At 35.7% G+C, this 22,149-nt stretch overlaps 1 protein-coding gene across 3 annotated transcripts in view; it reads left to right on the top strand.

Moving 5' to 3' along the window:
* The window catches only part of cdh13 (cadherin 13, H-cadherin (heart)), a 284,768-nt gene that overhangs the window by 162,617 nt on the left and 100,002 nt on the right, over positions 1 to 22,149 (top strand). For all 3 annotated transcript variants that reach the window (XM_026287280.1, XM_026287281.1, XM_026287282.1), the window contains one exon: positions 1,380 to 1,524. In XM_026287280.1, coding sequence (XP_026143065.1) covers positions 1,380 to 1,524 — 145 coding nt within the window. The remainder of the gene's footprint in view (positions 1 to 1,379; positions 1,525 to 22,149) is intronic.

A 22,149-nucleotide genomic window follows, 5' to 3' on the forward strand; every position in this document is an offset into this window, starting at 1 on the left:
TTTTATATCTTATGTATTCCATGTCAATATTTATTATTTATATAAATTTTTATAGGAATTAAAGCATTGGCAAAATGTTTTGGTAGCATTTTACTAAATCATTTATTTATAATGTGAAATGCATCTTTAAGTGAAGTGTTATTGTAATCCAAAATGTAAACTATTTTTAAGTCAATTTATTTAATTACAGTTATTCTTGAGATTAAACTAGTATTGTTTTCAATCAAATTACAATTTCATGCAAAAGCTGAAATTAGCCCTGAAGACAAAAATGTGTATTTCATTTTACAGTGGTCATAAGATGCGATTAAAATTTTTCCTTTCTCTTTGGAATGTTACAAGCTGTTGGTGCATAAAAAAAGATCTGTAAAGTTTCAAAGACTATAGAGATATTCTTTATGATAGTTAAGACTCAACCACAACCCCCTAAAATAGCTCGTTATAACACGCCCCCACATCTCTATGTCACTTTGTGGGAATATTTGCATAACACCACACAGACGTTTACGCAGAGAAAGAAGGCGTACCTTTTATTCTTGTTGTAGTATTGTTGTAGCTGCTGCCACCATGTCATATAGACGCTGTGTGTTTCACTGTGAAATCGAAACTACTTTGTTTGGCCTTTCAGAAGAGGACGTTATCCATTTCGTCATGCCTGTAGCTGATCCATGCTGGTCGCTTCAAGCTCCTTCGTAGAATCTGCCGGCCAACCTCTGCTCACTTAAGCTGGCCTCTGCTCACTTTAAGCCGTGACTCACTCTAGGCCTCCGGCCTTCACTCGCTCAAAGCAGTGGTGTGTGACAGTGTTTTGCTGAGAAAGCTAAATTATTTTGTTTGGCATTCAAAAGAAGACATGACTAGAAATAATGTTTATATCACGTTTATAATGGGTTTAATGTTTGTCTCGTTGCTCCAGCCTGACAGGGGATCACAATATGTTAAGGGGCGTAACATTTTCTGTCACACGCTTGAGCTATTTGGCCAATCAAAACGCACTGGAGAGCTGGCCAATCACAGCACACCTCGCTTTTTTCAGACCGATGAGCCTTGTAAAAATCGACACGTTTCAGAAGGCATAGAGGAGAAACAATAATGTACAGTATACAGAAATATTTTTTTTTTTTTTAAACCTTAAACTGCATAAACACATTTCAGTACACCAAATACACAAAATAATATAATTTTTAGCAACATCATATGATCTCTTTAAAATATTGCTAAATTAATTTCCATCCCAAATGAGTGATTATAGTTGAGGTAGAAATTCCACTTATTCACGGTGGTTCTGGTGATACTGGTATATGCAAATTATATAAATTAGTCATTTCCTTCTTGCACATGTGTGCGTAGATGACTCTCTTCCTCTCTCTCTCACACAGCTCCAGGTATCCACCACTGACCTGAGTGGCAGATTGGTAGAGGGACCAGTCGACCTGGACGTGTCTATTATTGACCAGAATGACAACCGACCGGTGTTCAAGGAGCCACGTTACTCTGGGGAGGTTCTGGAGGGCTCCCCCACAGGTACTCTTCCCTGACCTAACAGTGCTCATGCTCTTGCATTTGGAATGGATGTGTCAAGGGAACTGATTACTGGAAGAAGAAAGTCGAGATCACAGTTGGCTAAGGGTCTTAAAGTCTTTGATAACAGTGGTTGGAAAGAATATATGGTTCGGTCTGATGGAATAAGGATTGTAACTTTTGTAGTTACCCATTAGTTGGGTTTGTATCTCCTTTATTTTAGTGCACACTTGAAGTTGACTGTTCTACACATCTGAATGATACCTCAAGTTTTGTTAGCTGGTTAAAAAGATGTGTGCTTGTTACTTTGAGTGAATGTATTTTCACCTGGAAGATGGTAGAACTGGTGTAAATGTCCCACAAATGTTTTGAAGGAGGGATCTGAGCAGTGATTCCCAACAGTGTTTCATTTGCCATGAAGATAAGCATGGTTTTTGTTGACCACAATGGCGTGCATTGCTTCTTCTTCTTCTACTTCTACTTCTTCTTCTTCTTCTTCTTATTATTATTATTATTAAGTTTAAAAATGCTGCTGCTCTATTTTTATAAATTAAAAATAAAATGTTTGGGTACAGTAAGTTTTTACTTATTTATTTATTTATTTATTTAATTGATCAAAAGTTACAAGAAATGATGGCAATGCTGACCATAATTTGAAAAAAAAATAAAAAAAATAAAATTATAATATATTATTAAAAAAAAATAAAAAAAATAATAATAATAATAATAATAATAATAATAATAATAATAATAATTATTATTATTATTATTATTAATTTATTTTTTGAAGAGAACCTAAACATTTAACCTAAAACAAAAGCAGTTGAGAACCACTGAATTTGAGATTATAAAGACTTGAAGTGATTTTACAGATTTCATCATCTTACTACAATAAGAATATGCTACACAAGTAAAGTGTTTTACATCATGGCATCTAAAGCATTTGCACGGGGTTGCACATGATCTCTTTTGTTTCTCATCAGAATAGCTATAAAGCAAAAATGACATGTTTTATTAAAAAAAAAAAAAGCAGTACACACTGGAAGCATCCCTAATGAGCAAATACATTATCTCTGAGCGTGCATGTTCACACCGGGCGCCACAGAGATATCTTCGACGAGCTAATCGTAAGCATCCCTCACAAATGGCAGCCGGTGTTTATCTCGCCACAAGACAATGCTACATTGTTTTCATGATGTGTCTGATAAATCAAAAAAGAATTGGACCATTTACAAACTGCATGACACTCTCTTCAGTCCCCTGCCCTCCAGAAATAAGAAATTCATTGAGACACTGCCCCGTCCTTAGAGGCCTCAGCACTGCACTTCCTTTTCTAAATCCTTCAATCATTTTCCACATGATTCTGCAACAATTCCATAGCAGCACTTTGGTTCTCTCTTTTACACTTTTTTTGTGGTTTTTGTGGCATGTAACCATGGAGAACCAAAAAACAAGAAACATGTTTTTCAGAGAGTTTAAAAGAAGGGATTTCGCCAACCTTCATCACCCACACTTGAACCAAAAATACACCCCACAAACAATTAAACATACCCTTGTAGCTCAAACAGGCATGTGAACTCTAAATCAATGAGAATAGCGAGTATAATAGGACGGGAGAGATCATATCAACTATTTTTCTCTGTCAAGAGTGGGTTTAGCTGCTTTCATTACAACATAAACAAACAGACATCAGCCTCAGACATCAGGGATGAGGACAGGATGAACCGACCCAGTTCCTCACAAGTAGAGTAGGCGGATACAACGTGCCCGTTTGTAGATACATTTAGCCCGGGAACGGTAATGTGTGCTCAGTCAGGAGTGAGTTAGGGTGGAAGGAGATGAGAGTCCCTAACAGCGGGAAACTTTCCTCCCGCTTCCAGAGTTGCTGTAACTTAGTTAAGCAAAGTGGGTTTATCTAATCGTCAAAAGAGGAAATGAAATTTCGCTGAAAGACTTAATGAAATTAAACTAAGACCTTCATGCGACCAGGGAGAAGATAAACACCCACAGGCCAAGCACTGTTTCATTGGCTTTAGTCAGAAACTGTGTCTATATATAGCAAAGCTGTGTGTTGTACAATATAAGTACTGTATATTGCAATGATTCTAAAAGTGCTATAGTTATATTAATGAAATATTTTTAATTATGGCTTTCAGCCAGTTATTCATTAACCTGTTAAATGTCACCCCGTCCCGTATACGGGACGCCTACGTTGACTATACTATATTACAATCAAATCTAATCTAATCTTGACAAACTATATATCGTTGGAAAGGTCTAAGACTCCCAAATATATATTTTACCAATATGTTTTGTTAAAAATTATGTAGGAAAAGTAATAGATGAATTTATGACAAGAGTGCACCCTCAGAAATCTACATTACAAAAGGAGCTTTGACCTTTGTTTAAAAAGAAGACTTCCTCGTTGCCTTTTTCTCTATCACATTTTAGAAATCATCAGAAGTTATATATCACTTGAAAACATAAAATCTCAAAATTCATCCTTTAAAACCCATTTTAAAATCAGACATTGCATTACCATGTAAATGGTACATCAAATTCATGTTACAAAATGTTTTCAGTCATGAATTATAAAAATTTAGGTTTGCATCATGCACATTCAAGTCTATCTTCAAAAACGTGAGTGACAGTTAACAGGTTAATGTATTTGTTAATTTATTAATTCATTTATTTATTTTTACTTTGTGTATATATAATCAGATTATTTTTTTCAAATGTTTGTAGTATAAAAAAAGACATATACTAGTATGTGTGTGTATAAATATATAATGTATATCTAAAATAAAAACTATATAAACAGTGCATTTCTAAAATAATATATAATATAATAAATATTACAAATGTGATAATGTTTACACACACATACAGAGAGAGAAAGAGAGGAAATATTAATATTCATATAATTTATATAATTTATACAGTACATAATATACACAGTACACATACATACTCTATATTATGTGAACAAATTTATTATTTTGGATGCGATTAATCATTTGACAGCACTAATAAGTATGTATCTATCTATCTCCATTAGATTGTAATCCCAAAAATAGGTTTGAAATGGCATATAACTTTTTTATTTTCTTAATATGAATTATAAAAATGTTTCACTGTCTTATATAAATAAACTTTAATATAATCAGAACTGAGTGCATGTTTTATTTTTTTATTTTATTTTTGGCTCTTATTCTTTGCTACATTTTCATTGGCATGCCAATTACCTTTTAAGATACCTTAATGGAGAAGATGCATGATTTATGGAGAATAGATCTACTTTAGTGTATATTGCCTCTCAATTAAAGCCATTTTCCTTAGAATAAATTGAACATTTAAAAAGCCTCACACCATTTGCCAATAAAAGAGGTGCTTTCTATAGTTCCATTATCTTTCACATTAATCAAACAAGTCGCTTTCATCAATTTCGAAGTGTCATGTCCTGGCCAGTTGTTCAAAGGTGCAGAGTTCCTGTTCTGATTGCCATTGTCGCTGTTCTACTCAAGGAGCGTGTGTGCAGTGCATTGTGGGTGCAGGTGCACACAGCAGGGGCTAGGGTTTTTTTCCGTTGACTTCCTCTCTCCTCTTTAGACTTGTATATGTACGGGTGCAGATGTGCACAGCGTGCCGCCTCCACTATGTCGAACTCTCCTGAGCGCCTGGCAAAGGGAGGATGAATGTGTATTGCTTTTTTAACGCCTCTTTTCAAAGGCCCTGTTAGGCACAAGACTTGTGTGTGTCCGGAGAGGAAATGAAAAATGGGAATTGAGAGCTTTTTAAAGAATCCTACATTAATCAGCACTGGAACCAACAGTCATGGGCCTCCCACTCGGGTCGCGGGTTTAAGATATTCTGCTCCTACCCCCTGCCTGCTTTAATCAGCATGACCGCTGGCACAGGTTAGAAATTAAAGAGCTCTGCATGGTGCCTGGTTAGTGAAGCTTTCTGCAAGCTGCCTTTTCAACAAGTTGCAAGGCTGCATGTGTGTGTGCATGTTTACTGCTGACAGTGATATAAATACCAAGTCAAGATGAACTGCTGAATTAAACAACATTCAATGAAAACAAAATGTAGGGCAAGACTCTATAGATGGAAGGAGGGTTGAAGATAGATAAAGTGAATACTTTTACACTGTCAAACTATTTCTATTTCAAATAAATCTGTTCTTTTGAACTTTTTATTCATCAAATGATCTTAAAATTTTTTTTATTAAGGTTTCCAGAAAAATATTAAGCAGCACAACTGTTGTTTTTAGCATTCACATTTTATGATTCTTTTTTTTTCTTCTATTTTTCTCTCTATCTTTCTTTCTTTGTTTCTTTCTTCGAGCAGAAAAATCTGAATATTACTATGATTTCTAAAGGATAATGTGATGCTGAAGACTGGAGAAATGGATGCTGAAAATTTTATTGCAGCAATAAATTAATTTTTTATATATATTCAGAAAGAAACTGTTATTTTCAATTGTGAAATAGCTCTAAATATTACTGTTGTACTGTATCTTAATCAGATAAATTTGCATAAAAAAAGTCATTTTTAAACACATTAAAACCCAATTTTTATTTTGTCTTTTACTGTCTTTTATATTTACTCCAGTCACTGTAACTAATTTAATGGTTACTTTGGTTGACACAATAATAGTTAAGGGGCTTGACTTCCACAGTTTGTTTATACAGACATTATTTGATCAATTTGAAATCTCAATTTGAGAGTCCCACCTGTTTGTAAATGTGTTTTTCAATTCCAACCACTCTCTATGTAATCAGAGCCAATAAAACCAGGTACATGCATTAGGAAAGTAAATTGGGCCAATGTTGATGGTGGCAGTAATGATCATATGGTTGGACGTATCATTCTATCTCTCTTTCTCTGCAGGCTCCTCCCCAGCTCCGTCCTCGCTCTTTTGCGTGTGTCGTTTGAAATGTTTATTTTGTTCTGAATTGGGAGGACAGTTGCCTATAGGGGGAAACTCAGCAGCACTCTGACATTTCTGTGTGTGGTGATAACTGAGCAAACAGCTAGACTTCTGGCAGGCCTTTATTCACTCGCTCTCTTTCTCTCTTTCTTCTCCCTCTCTCTCTATTTCTACAGGCTATTTTAGTTGGGGAAAAATATCTTCATTTCTCAGTTGCCTTTCCTCTTGTCTGCTCTTTGGTTTTTCTATTTGTAAAGTCTATAAAAGGCTTCCTGGGTTCTTCATTGCACCTGTGATTTTCAGCAGCTCAAAGGAGTGTTGCAGGTTCAAAACAAGTTAAGCTGTATTCACAGCATAGTTGGAGTTGTGTCGATTTCTTCGGAAAATAATTTCAACTCGTCCTATTCCTTTAGAGAACACATAAAAAAAGAAATAACCATTAATAAACAGAAAGAAACATTGACTGATACCAGAAGAAATGAATGACACTTGAACATTATTGTATATAGAGCACAATTTAGTACAACTATAGTAAATAGTTTAGCTTCTAAATATTTAATATAAATATAAAATGAATTAATTATAAAGAGCAAATATTCAATAGAATATGAGCAATAAAATATGAATATTACTAGATTTGAATCTACTGTACAGATGTGTTTGTGTGTGTACAATCAAAACTATTTCTGTCTTTAATATTCAATATTTTGGCCCAAATACCAGAACCAGAATATGAGAATGACTTTTGAACATTAAATGTAAAATATATTTACATAAAATAATCCAGCAAGACAATGTATTATATTATTAGTACAAAATCTTTCAATTTTTACAACTTTACTCAGTAGTAAATACAGTAGTATTATTGCTGTAATATATTTATTGATTTAATAACGAATGCAAATGATTTTTTTATTTATAATAATGAATATATATATATATATATATATATATATATATATATATATATATATATATATATATATATATATTTATATATATATATATATATATATATATATAATTATTATTATTATTTAAAATTTTTTTTACTACAAATTTGACCTGGAATATACCTGCGAAAGATAGATCACAGCACTGACCCATGCCGCCCACTGTAATCAGTGATGTTCAGCTCTGTGGCAAAGGTTGGTGACTACCTGCTGCTCTGTCTGTATATCCTCACCCCCTGACAGGACCGTTCACCATCCCAGCCGTGTCGCAGCCTCCGGCCTGATGTGGCAGCTCTGAGAAAGTGGCGTGGAGCTGGCAGAGCGTTGGCCTCAGAAAATAAAAGGCTAAAAAAATCGATAGCTAATTGCCAGGACAGGCCCCCGAGGAGGGCCGGCTAGACCCCAGCTCCGATTGATCTTGGCTAGAAAATGATTGGGCCGAGGGTGACACTAATGCCGGCAGGTAATTTGTAGCATAATGGCATGATGTCTGTGCCATTAGGATTTCCCAGCACCAATGTCTCCCTCACAGAGCTCTCACAGAATGACCCCTGCTCCCTGCTGCCGAGCGGCTTTTCAATCCCACAATACCTCATTATCTGTCGATCAATCCCATGCTGACTGCCATAATATGGACTAATACTGAACTGTGCTCTGAATTGTTTGTGTTGAAGTAAAACCCCAGTAATAGACTTAGAAAGAAATAGATAATTGAGTTATTGAACACTTTATTGTACACTTTTGTGGCTGTGTACGATACTTAGTTCTGGTCCATACCTTAAGATATTTAAGATACAATTATATTGTTATTCCGTTTCACTGATACACACTCAGACTACCTGGCCATTTTTAATGCAAAAGTTACTTAATATTATTTTCTTGTTTATTGAACTGTTGCAATAAGTTCAGGCATTTGTTCTAAATAGAAGTGCACTATGTTAGCATGAATGCAAGTGATGTTGCTTAATTGTCACCTGCCTTGTTTATTCGCTCTCACCTCCTGTGTGATTTTATCCCAGCCATCTCTATCACATGAGAGTTCGGTTTTACACAGATATACCCAATGAGGAATGATACAGGTGTTCAGGACGCCACCTGCATCCCACACAATGCAGCTGGATTTGCTGTCACTCAAAGTATGAATGTCATTCAGAGTGCAAAAGTGCCATTGCATTGCCACTGACTTTGGCCATGCAATGGCTAGATCTAGCATAGTAAACTAAGTACTGTGTTTTGAGAATTATTATTATTTTTATTTTTTTGTCACATAGTGTTTTGTCACAATGCAATAAAAAAAAATGACCTAGAGTGGTTGATGTGGAACCAGCTAATGATGAGCTTGGACCAGCCATGAACTATATAGCATGTTTCAAAACACCACTACTAGCTTAAGTTGGATTTTCCAGCAGAGTCGCCTTGAGTTTATGATTTGATGCTCTCCAAACACTCCATCATTTGAATATATTTCATGAATTCGGGGTAAATCACATCAGTACACTTGAACTCAATGTGCTAGCCTGCATCATTTCAAAACTAAATTGCATCATTACGCACCATTCAAATTGATTTTTTCCCCTTTATTCTCTCATTCACTCTCGCCTCTTTGCTTGTTTGGAGGCCTGGGGCTTGTGATTCATATGGAGAAGGCGCTCGTGGAGTTTCAGGACCCTGTGAAAGGACAGGAGGGAGCTGCCCCAGACATGAGTAGTGGGTTGGCCGTGGGCTCCCTGTGGGGGTTCTGCTGCACGAGCGCTTCTAATCTATTAAAGAGCTTCTGCTCTTTCCTCTATGCACAATCCAGCAGGCCGCCGCATGCCCACACTTGATTATCTGTCCCTCACTCTTTCTCTTACTTCTCCCAGTGAGGAATAGAAGCAGACGAAGCGTGCAAGACACAAGAAAAGCAATCTCGGCCCATCTCCCTGTCTTGTTGTCCCTTGTCTTTGATGGCCAGTGCTATTTTAAAGTCCCGGGACTCCCAGAGCTCCAGGCCTGGTTATCTTCCTTTCACTCTTCCGCTGGTATATTTCCAGATGAGATAATTGTATTAGAAAGCACTGGCTTTTAAAGCTCTTTGGATAAGATGGAAGGGGAACAGTAGGATCCGAGAACACAATGTTTGTAATATATTTTGCTTTTGTAGATTTTTTTTTGTATTTTTCTTTTTTAAATCTAAATCAGGGTGTTATCTTGTTATCATGGCTTGCCAGTAATAGGGTAAATGTAGCATCTTTTGCTGCTGGTTACAGTACAGCTGTAGTTTGTTCAGTCTAGGAAGGAAGCATCCCCTTTGCTTTCTGTAGTTGTTCCTGAAACACAAGTTTAGTGTGGGTTAGTGGTTTAACATAAAAATAACTGGCTTCTAAGATGCTATGTAAAGTCAGATAATCTAGGTCCAAATATAGTGCCTTTTAGAGTGGTCAAGGGACCAGGACCCAGGGCCCACACAAATTTCTAGGGGTCCCCAATAATTGTTCAAACTCTTTAAGCTCTGTACAGTGTACAACATGGAATATAATTATTTATTTTTATCACACCAGAAGTACCAGAGGTACATATCAGTTTATATCATATTGTATTGGGAAATGACAGTTAACACATAATGCAAACATTTCAAACTTTTATTTTAAATGTATTAATAGTGAATTCTAACATTGAAAATATCAAAATCAAAATGACTTTTAAAACATTTATAAAAGTTTATAAAATAGGTTTATAAAAGTAAAAAAATGCATTTAAATTATACACAAAACAAAGTTTGAATGAATGTTGTATTTTTGCTATTTGCAGAAAATGATTGATGAAAAATGAAGAATATTTTTGAGGAAAATAAAATAAAATATGCAGCAGCCATACTATTTATAAATAAATTGACGATTAAATTGCATGCAGATGATTGTGGGTGCTTGTGCAAGTGTTAGATGGGTGAAAGTCTCAGAATTAAGGATCAAGTGACTTTCTGAAGCGAGCTAGCTGTCAGACACATACTCTCATCTAAAAAGCAGAAATAGTCACACTTTCTTCAAATGTCATTTTAGAAGCTAGTTACAAAATACAGAGAGAACAGCTTTTGACGCTTCTAATCCTTCGGACCATGATCTCTGCATCATGACTAAGTTCTCAATGTCCTCCAGGTGCCTCCCCTCTTCCTGTCCATTACCACTCGTGATTTAGGGTGACAGGCTGTAAGAAGATAAGCTCTAAAGGAAAGACTGGAATTTGTTTAGTAGTTTATTAGATACCAGCTGTTTCCTATTCTTACTTATTTAAAAATATACCAGGCGGGCTTGTCTGGACAAAAAGCTGGACATTAATATCCCAAACAAGTGCTCTTTCTGTTCTCAGCCTGACACATTCATGTCTCACTTTCTTTTTTATTATTTGTGTCCCACTTTTGCCACATATGTGCATAGCCAAGAGGATTGCTGCCTGAGTGCACATTTGCTTTAGAGCATGAGCGCTTTGATTGAATATTGATCTCAGTTCCTGGTGGGTTTGACAATCGTGGCTCCACCTGGGGTTGTGGGATAGTGGTGAGCAGTTTTCTGACACTACACCACCCCAATCATCTGTCCCCTTGCTGTTAAAAAAATATAGCTTGAATTGTTACAACTGCTTAATAGAATGAATTTTCAATGGCTTGTGATCAGTCAGTCAGTCAGTCATCTGTCCTAGTAGTTTTTTAAAATAGTGGTAATTGTTTGGCAAGGGGGGATGGGGGGATTGGGGACAATTTATTTATTTAATTTTTTCTGTTTTATTTTATTTTTTAACTGTAAATACATAATGGTAAATAAAGTAATTAAAAGAAAAAAATCACTGCAAAAGTTTTAATACAAATCACCTGAGGACATGTATGGCAAACTTTCACAGACTGTGTCCTGAAAGTTAGACAGAAAAATTCAGTTAATTAATACATATTGTGAAAAATCAGAAACACAAAATTGTAGAAAAAACAAGTAGTTTTCATGTTTTCTTTAATTATAAAACAGGGAGAGAGAAAAAGATGACAGTTGGAGAGGTGGAGATGCAGTAATTTGGAATTTTGTTTTATGTGTTTTTTTTTTTTTTTTTGCTCTGTAATAGTATTCAGTGAAAGCTCTCAGAAGTCTTTGTGACATCCTCCTATAAACTTTTTTTTGTCAACACAAAATGGAATAAAACATGCTTCTAAACAGTTTTTCAGCTTTTTCTGTGAACTCGAAATTTAGTAAGAGTGTAATATTTATTTCCCATTTCCAATTTTTTTTAAAATAGTATATTAAACTAATTGAATAGTATTTATATTAATTATCAATGTAATATTTTCCTGTGACAGCAAAGCTCAGGGATTATTTGATGTATGGAAAATCCAAAACTGCAGCAAGTATTTGAAATCTAAATGAGTTTTTAACTTGAATCTCTTTACTGTCATTTTTGATCAGTTAAATGCATCCTTACTAATTAAAAGTATTTCTTGCTTTGAAACAAACAAACATATCAATCAATGATTCGATCAGTCAACACTGTCTACAAACCTGCAAATGGTAGTGTACATTTAGTGTATCAGTGTTTTATTTGTTCATTGAATGAAAATCAATGATGTCCACCATGGGCGTCGCTAGGCCATTTTAAGTTTGGGGTATTAAGCCCCCCTAAAATTCTGCGATTAGTTACGTAAACTGTACACGAATTTGTGATCGCCTCGGTCCCCTTTAAATTTTATATGAAAACGGTGGCAGACTTCAATCGGCTCCTCCCCGTCAGCGCTTTCTTTTTTAATCCGCAAACCGCGGTGGCACAGAGCGAGAAACAGAGGACAGGGTGTGTGTTTATAGATGGATTGTTATAATATCTGCATCTGTGCAGTTCTTTGTCATAGACAGTTTACAGAATATCATGGGGGAGCAATCAGTTCCCCATCTACTGTAGCCTACGTTTTCACTGCATTCAACAATCATCATACACACACACAGATATATATACAAAAACACTAACAAATATCTACTTTGTGTTCTACAGACAGATTCATTTTTCTCTTTCACTTAATTCCTGTATTTGAAAATAGCATCTGTTTTTCTCTGCCAGTAAAAATCTGAGTTGTAGTCTTTGAGGGACTTGATCCCATCCGTGTTCAAGTATAATAACGTTGCATGAAATACATTAACAGAGGAGGTATGTCTTGTAAACCCAGGTTTAAAGCTGAGAGTGGAAGTCCATAAGCCGTCTGGTAAAATCTCACAACATTCCAGCTCAGTAAAAGAGGTTTTATGGAGGCATACGTGCGTTGCATTAATAGAGGAAGGAATAAGGTCATGGCAGCCTCTTTTGAGTCGAGAAATGAAGGAAAGAAATCAATAGCAGAATGTCTTCGAGGCGAATGGAGTGGGTTTGACATTTATGAGGTGGCAGGTGTAGAGGTGCTGTATGAAAGGAGAGAACGGCCTGAACAAACTGTGCACATTCAGTCCACCACATGAAGTAATCAATAGGCCTCACGGTCCCACCTGGGCAGCCTCAATCCCTTAGATTTAGATATCATAAGAAAGCCGAGTCTAAATGTGTTGTAAATTAAATGTGCTTCATTGTCTTATTTCCATCCCGACCTCCCAGCAGATTTGACAGACATCGGAATAGATTTTCAAAAAGCGCTTCGAAACTAATAAAGCAGGCAAAATAAAAAGCAGAAGGCTGTCGTTGTAATATTACCCTGAAGTTTTTCATCAAATGACTTTGAATTGCTTTCCACCCTTTCATTTGTCAAGATGCATTCAGGTTTACTCGGTCCCCGAGGTACACGCAAGCATGGCATTTTAGCTGCACAAGTGAAAAAGCTTCTTAATTACTTCGTAGGCCTTTTATAGTTTCATGCATCATAGTTTTGAACATCAAAAGTGATTTCCAGACAGCACTCAAGAGATCTGGAGGGCTTAGCTCGTGCCACAGAGCGACTGAAAAAAGGAGTGGGAGGAGAAACTGCTACTGTATCAGCTCGACTGACAAGAGAAAATGACTGGGTGAGCTTGTAATTCTCTCTTAAGTAACTGGTTATCTCAGGACAGAAGAATGCCTGTTTATGGTGATGATGTCTTTGTGAGGTCCAGTGATGATTCTGATGGTCATATGATGCCATTAAATTTCTTCCTTTCTCTTTGGAGTGTAACAAGCTCTTGGTGCATAAAGAAGATCTGTAAAGTTGCAAAGACTAAAGTCTCAAATAAAATCCAAAGAGATATTCTTTATAAAAGTTAAGAGTCAACCACACTCTCCTAAAATGTCTGGTTCTAACAACCCAACACAAGATTTGCATAACGCCACCCAAACGTCACGCAAAGAAAGAAGGCGTAACTTTTATTCTCGCTGTTGCCACCAGCGCCGTGTTGTGAATATGCTGTGTGTTTCGTTGTGAAAGCGAAACTGCATTGTTTGGCCTTCCAAAAGAAGACACAAGTAGAAATCAGAGGATATGTTGTATTTACAACACTGTTTCGGAACAGTTCAACCCAAATATTCATTTGTGCAATGCATTTTATGGAGGATGAGGACTGTTTCCTGTGAGAGTAGCCTACAACACCGGTGTCTGTTGCTATAAAGTTGGCCCGTTTCAACTTTGCAAGGACAATCTCACACTTCTGACTCACTCTGTAAGTATGTTTACATATTTAAAGGATTTGCCAATGATGATTCAAATGCAATTTTTAAGCAGTGTAGAGTATTGCTTGTTGTTTGTCATTTCTCTGATCACAAATGCAGACATTGTTTTATGTCTATGCAACCATAAAGCATAAAAAGACGGTATAAGTCATTCTAATCAGTAATTATGTCCCTACTGGATGCAAAAAATGCCTCGATTGTAAAATATTTTTTTTTGCTTTTGTCTTACCAGTAAGGTAAGGGGCATAGCACTTCCGTCACATGTTTGAGGCATTTAGCCAATCACAAAACACTGGATAGCTGGCCTGGCCAATCATTCACACCTCGCTTTCCAGAACAATGAGCTTTGTGAAAAACGTAGTGTTTCAGAAAGGCAGGACATAGCAGAGCAACATTAATGTACATTATGTGTAAAATAATGTGTTTTTTTTTTTTTTTTTTTTTTACTTTAAACCATATAAACAAATTGCATTACAGCAAATGAACAAAATAATGTTCTTTTTAGCAACGTCATATGACCCCTTTAAGGGTTTGCATAACACTGTGTACTGTTTGCTAAGATGGACAAGACTTTACTTAAAACACGTTCATTCAAAGAAAACTTAATTGCAATTGATATAGCAAGAATTATCAAACAACAACAATCCAGTCAATTCCCAATGATTGCAATGTCCATTTCATGTTGACTTTAAAGGTGCAGTGGGTAATTTATCTGCCATTAGCTGCACCAAATGGATTAGCAAATTTCTGATTTAAAAGTCTTTTTAGACCTTTAAGTAATTTAAGATCTTGAGGAAAGCTAAATAATATACTGCATGACCCACTGCATATCGACTTCCATACAGTATGTTTAAATAAAAAAGCAATAATAGCAAAAATACTATTTTTTTTCTGCAACTTTGTTTGGAGTTGCTAGCTAAACTCTTTTTGAATATGGTCTACAAAGCAGGTAACTGCTGCGATGTGTCCTCCAGAGCTCTGCTTAAGGGCTTTGTAAGCTCCCAGACTTTTGAACTCTCAACCTGAACCATTTTATTTTATTTTTTTGGATTTGATAAAAGAGATAGAATAATACATAGTCAAGTGTCAGCAACTTTGAGACGATTTCACCTGAGTGCTGACTCAGCCTTGACTCCTGTGAACTCCTGTGAAAGAATATTTTAGAGATCAAGACCAAGGCATTCCGCTGCCAACTGTATGGCATTCCGTGATTGTTTTATTCCATCATATTATTTGTGATATTTGGATTTATACTGACGTTAAAGGATATACTTCACCCAAAAATGAAAATCCCACTATATTTAACAAACATTGTAGTCTTTGTATGAAAAAGGGCAACTTGCAGTTTTCAGAATAACTAGTTCTATGCTCCACAGAATAATAAATACAGTAAAGTACAGGTACAACATGAGGGTATGACAGTTTTATTTGTACTGGTGAACTATACTGTAATAGTTTCAGTTCATCATTATAACCATGTCTGATGAGTCTGAGATGCCTTTGAATGAAGACTAATCTATTTCTGCTCCAAATTAGCAAGATCTATGTGCATATTTTAAGCGCTACTTTTTGAAAACTAGTGAGATCACAGCTTTAACTCTCAAGGTGAAACATGGATCACAAGCTGTTCAATCCACAGGGTTCCCTGTGCTTAAAGCTCTGATCCTGCCATTCAGACTTGTGAGATGCACACACACATATATATATTTCTTTTTTCTTTTTTTTCCTTTTTTTACCAATCCTCCAAACGTGGTGTTAGCAATAATACAAAGCCCTGCCCCACTTTTCTGTGATTTTTAGTCTTTCTTCTGATTGCATCAGTAGGGAAGAAATTGTTGCATGTCGTACGAGAGAAAAGCAAAGAGGCAGCTAAAGTTTACTAGTCCTTTTTTTTTTTTTTATAAAACGATGAGTGGTTTGTTCTTTTCAGAAAGTGTTTTGAAAAATTGAAGACAGTCTGAATGAAAGTTTTCTTCCAATATTCTGCCATTTATGGTGAGTGAAAATTGTTTTCTTCCGTTTTGGATGTTATTGAATCCCCATTGAAGCATGGAAATGCTGTCTTTCAAATTTGGATAGCACACAATTTTAAATCTACAAAATACATTTATTTTACATCAAATCAGCAATGTTCAAGATCAGAGAGTGTTCAGTTGCTTGTATTATTGATTATTATGAGGCTACTAATATAGCATTGTCACATTAGACCTTGTTTCTGTGACATCTGTTGTCAGAGAGACCTGGCAAGCTCTTATTTTGTGGTGTTACTCATTTATATAGTTATCCAAGTTTGTGGTGCAAACTTTTAAGAGCTGTAATGTGTGGGAAGGTAATTTGGGTGCTTTGGATGAGAGGACGTCTATCAAGGGGATTCAAGAGCTATTCAATTAATAATGACCAATCAAATCTGATGTTTCACTGATCCATACATCACCTTTGTGAGATGACATTATATATACAGTACAGTACATACATGTACTCACACAAAAATATTTCTTAAGTAGATCTTTTTAGAACTTTAATACTTTATAGAATTGTTATGCTTGGTATTGACCTCCATCTTTAATCAAGTCACAATTGGAATTCATTGATGAAAAGGTATTCATTTAGGTCACTTGCTACAACAGTGTGTAAAAAAGCACCTGTGATTGGATAACCTGAGAGACATGTTAATACCACTTGTAAACAGAGCTAGAGTTCAACAAAGAATCTAGAGTCTAGGTTGAGATGAATGTATTGGTTAAGTGATTCCAAGCAATGTTCATATACCCCAGGGGGTACTTATGAGTAGGATTTCGATTGCAACCCTGTTACTTGCAAGTCATAACTTCTCATTAAAAGTTGTGGAAAACACAGTGTATTCATAATAGGTGTAATTAAGCTTCTGCGATATTTAAGTTCCAGCATAAATGACTTTACTTTTGTTAACGACCCCATCTTGATTTCATTTGGAAATAAATAAAATAAATGAAGTTTATTTATGATTGCCCCAGAACTGTTTGTGCAAGATAAACAACTAAGGTATCTTATTAAGAATCATCCTGAGGTTTGGGATCTCTGATGTAAGTCAACATTATGAGCAGTTTTCTGTAGAGCCAAAGAGTAAAAATATTGTTCTGGTTTTTAAAATGGTTCTTCTATTCCATAACTCTGCAAAACACTTATTAAATTGCATTTAGAAACAAAGATGGTGTCTGTTTGTGCATATATGTGATATGGAGTTAAAGAGTGAGTTGGAAGCATTGTAAAGACATTCATTAGAGAAGCACACTAGGTTTCCATAACTCAGTTTCTGATAAAGTTGTACAGTCTCTCAGCTGGAGCTGTGTGGACTTCATGACTTGCCGTAGGCTGTAAAACAGAGTGGAAGATGACTTTCATGTAAAACATAGTCATTTCTCCTTTGAGAGCCACAATAAAGCCAATAGCTCAACAGGGATGGGAAGAAATGTGGAGAGATAACTGTTTATTTCAGCCTTGTGCTTCATTTATGTTGACGCCTGAGTCCATTTTGTATTCATCAAGTGCACATCTTTAATGTATGTATGAACTGCCTGTCTTTGTATGTAGTGCAAGAGGAAATACAACAGTTTCTTGTTCTCCATAGGAACTTGACTGGAAAATAACATTTCATTTATATTCAGCATTTGCATTGCTATCAGAGGAACCTACATCATGCATCGTGTTTGAGGGACAAAGCTAAGACCTTATGACAGTGAAAGCAATAAGATTTAAGCTAAGCTTCAGAGGTAATAACTGCAAGACTACTTCGTCTTAAAATCTCCATGTTTCCTCTGAAAACACTCTAATCATAAAAAAACAGAAGTTTAAAATAGTAGTTCACCTGAAAAAATAAAACTTTGCAATCATTTAGTCACCCGTGGGACATTTTTCTTTAGTGAAACACAGCAGGAGATGTTCAGGACGCTTTTTTAAAAATGCAATGAAAATATACAGTGGCCTGTAAAGCTCAAAATGTACAATTAAGGCACTATTAAACTGTGTGTGTGTGTGTGTGTGTGTGTGTGTGTGTGTGTGTGTGTTTGTGTGACCCTGGACCACAAAATCACAAAAGTCACTGGGGGTATATTTTTTGAAATAGCCAAAAAAAAAAAAAAAAAAAAACTTGTATGGGTCAGCATATAGATTTTTCTTTTATGCCAGAAATCAATAGGATATAAAGTTCATGTTCCATGAATATATTTTGTAAATTTCCAACCATAAATATGTAAAAAATACATTTTTAATTAGTAATATGCATTGCTAAGATTTCATTTGGAAAACTTTAAAGGTGATTTTCTCAGTATTTAGATTTGTTTGCACCCTCAGATTCCAGATTTTCAAATAGCTGTATCTCAGCCAATATTTTTTCTGATCCTAATAAACCATACATCAACGGAAAGCTTATTTATGCATGTATAACTCTCAATTTTGAAAAATGTACACTTAAGACTTAGGACTTAAGACTTAGGACTTTTTGGTCCAGGGTCACATTTATTTGCAATAAAAAATATTGAAATGAAAGTAAACAATCTGTGTAACCTCAGTTTACCCCATAGTCTTTCATTAAGAGATTGCGTTGATTGACGGCAGAGTTTTGGCATGTTGTTCGCCAGGTTTCCTTTTCTCTCTCCAAAATTAAACATGCATTTCACTTCATCCCACGGCTTCATGTTAATGAGTTTCTCCCCTTTTTTCTCATAAAAGAAATGTCTCCCAGAATTTCTAGCTTGCAGGTAGAATGCAATCTTAAATTTAAATTGGGCCTTACTCGTTGTGAGATATGAGAATGTTACTGAATGCTAGTCGACGGATCTGTGAGGAACCATATTGGTTTCTCAATTACTTACCCGAGGCACTCATTGCTTGGTGTACACTTAGAGGATGCGATTGAGATAAACACAACAAGTTTCTTCTGCTTTTACATGTTTTACACCCTTAATCAAAATCATTTTCTTTCTTCCTTTTTTTTTTTTTTTTGCATATCTCATTTAGCACCACCTGGCTTAAACTCTGTTCATGAACACCTTCCTTTTTCTCCCTTTTCTTCCTCAAGAGTCTTTTTATCTGTCTTTCTTTTCTCGACGTTCATCTGTTTCCCTCTTTCCATACCTGGTTTCCTCATTTTCTGTTTTCATCTCTTTCCTCGTATCTTTGGTCTATTGATTGCTCGGAGTATGTTTTTAACAAACTCAATCTAATAGTTTTTCTGTCTCATTTGCAGTCTTGTGAAATAGATGGACCGTCCCCGATAATTAATACTCTTGTCTGTTGAAAGGACCCACTTCTTTTGAATTTGATTCAGACCTGGGAAGAAAAGCATTGTGTTTTTTTCTTATTGATGAAAATGCACTGCATACAGCTCATGTTCAGTTAAATAAAAAGCCATTTTAAATGCCAAAATGTTGTGAAAGGTTGGCCCCAAGAAATCTATTCAGCTAAACCTGTTTGTATCTCTTGCTTTAGATTTGAGTGGCATTTTCCAAAATGCAAATGTTTGGGACTTGAAATGTCAAATTCAGAGCTCTTTTTATTGTTTTTGACTGTCCTTTTGGCTGGCTGCCGCCCGTCACAGCAGGAAATACTGCAGGGATGTCAGATCTGTGCGAGTTGCCTTAATGATGTTTAGCTCGCTAGCAGATGTTGCGTTGAAAGGCCCGTCAGTTTTGCACCATCAGCTACTGTCTCTTCATATAGCTTGAGCCGAGTGGAGACGCTGAACACTCACACATGCACATATGACACATGTCTTCCTGTCTCTGCTGCCATTCGAACTGGTCTGGTCACATGACTGCACCGCTTCCCAACTTGTTTTTAACAGAGTTTTTAGCTGGTAGTATTGTGTGGATGTCTGCGGTGGTTGTACCTATACAATGAAGTTTCCAGTTGAAATGAAAACTAGAGGCAGCAAAACACCAACTTTCATTTCTTTTCAATTTATAAAGACTTAATTTTCCATGGTTCCTCAAGCAACACCTCAAAACACTTTGACCACAGTGCATGATTTGTAAAATAATATAATTTGATATTTGCATAAAATATCCATCACACAATTGGCTTTTTTGATGTAGTAGACTTGTTCAGTAGCTCACCCTTTACAGCATTTCAGTTACAATGAAGAGCATTCAGGTAAGAGTCTTGTGAAACACAACTCACCAAAAGAGCTCAAAGCTGTATTAGAACAAGGTAAAATAGCATGGTTGCTTCAGCAAATTTATTTTTGTACACTTGTGCTTCTGCATGTTGTGCGTTGTTGGAGTCTGTGTAAAACACCTGTTCTCAGAGTGTTATCAGGTAAGGTGTAGGTCATCTCAATGGCTTTGGAGATGGAACTATTTTATATTCTAGTATCTTCCTCAACAAGAGAACATGGCACTTCAAAGCAGCATTTTCTGTTAGATCTCCAATTCCCATGCCCAAATTATGGCTTGGCTGGTGCCTATGTATTCATTGACTGTCACCATGTGGAGAGTGTGTTCTTCCCGCACTGAATTTTAATGCTTGACATGTCTAATGCTTGACTACTGCATGTTATGGAAAATCATTGGGAAGGTGGTGCAAAGTTGTCAGTGTTGATGGACACTGAGAGATTGATAATTGGCAAACAAAGATTGTATCAGTTAAAGTCTGTTAATATCATTTTCCTCTGCTAAAGTGATAATCCCTCTTTTTGTAGACAATGAAGCATAAGATTTTTTTAACATTAAAGAGGGCTTTTAGAATTTCAAAGTGATTTTTCTTCTTCTGTTAACCGATTGAAATCACTATATAGACTTTAAACCACGGCAGAGGACAAGCAGCAGTTTGTGATTTAATCTGTCTGCTGATACGGACCAGAATGTTTAATTAGTATTTTAGACTAAAGAAAAGTTCTGCCACATCCCTTAGTAGATTAATAGACTTGTTTCAGAGCAAAAAGACTACTTAGTTTAGTACTTTTTTCATTAAGTGTATCATAGATTGTGAACAGATTTAATTAAGAGTTTTTTTTTTTTTTTCTTCATACTGCTGTCACCGCTATGGTTTCCACTTTGGGTGGTTCATTATTTTAAAAACATCATGAATGTGCTCTTTTAAAACTGCAGATTTTCCAATATTTACAATGAGAACATATATATATATATATATATATATATATATATATATATATATATATATATATATATATATATATATATATATATATATACACACACACACACACACACACACACACACACACTTCTTTTCAAAATATTTAGTTTTTTTTTTTTAAACAATTCTCTTACACTTACCAATACTCTGTCAGATCCAAAATACAGTAAAACAGCAATGTTGTATAATATTGTAACAATTATTTTTGTTTTTGTATATTCTAAAATGTAATTTATTCCTGTAATGGCAAAGTTGAAATTTCAGCAGCCATTTCTCCATAGCCATAGTTGTGCTGCTTATTTTTTTTATTATTATTAAAGATTTATTGATGAATAACAGCACCTTTTCTGACATGTAAATGTCTTTACTGTCAATTTTGATCTGTCTAACCCATCACTGATAAAAAAAAAAAAAAAATCAAGATAAATCAAAATAAAGTTAAATGACATGAACTTTAAACATTGTCGATAGCCATGCTTTTTGCAGAACAGTCTGATTCATTTTCTAATGCTCTGACTTTACTTAAGGGGGGTCCATATGTTGTGGAAAGCTACATCACTGCAAATTTTCCTCTCTTCAGAATCATTTCTTCACAATCAGTTTAATTCCAGGTGAAACGGCTTTTCAACCAATCCTCAGCACAATCCTATGTGTGCTGAGACATCACCTTAAACCTCACTGGGCCACCAGAGGTTCATTTAGACAGCTTCCTGAGCACAGGGACCTGAACTACATCTGAGCTCTTTAAGCCACAAAGACAGCAAATTTTATAGAATGGGCCTCAGAAGAGTCAGTTCGTCGCTGGGGTCTCAATCGACCGGAAGTAACCCAGGAGGAAGGGTTCTGACCATGAGCTGTCAAGCAGTCTGTAAAAAGTTTTGGAGGGTGATGCATTGGATATAGATCTGGGATTTCAATAAGTTTGTTCTGTCTTGTTTTACATGTCTCTAGTGCAAGGATCTTGGGTTTGAAAGG

Source organism: Carassius auratus, chromosome 18, assembly GCF_003368295.1.
Source record: "Carassius auratus strain Wakin chromosome 18, ASM336829v1, whole genome shotgun sequence".
NCBI classification, from domain to species: domain Eukaryota; kingdom Metazoa; phylum Chordata; class Actinopteri; order Cypriniformes; family Cyprinidae; genus Carassius; species Carassius auratus.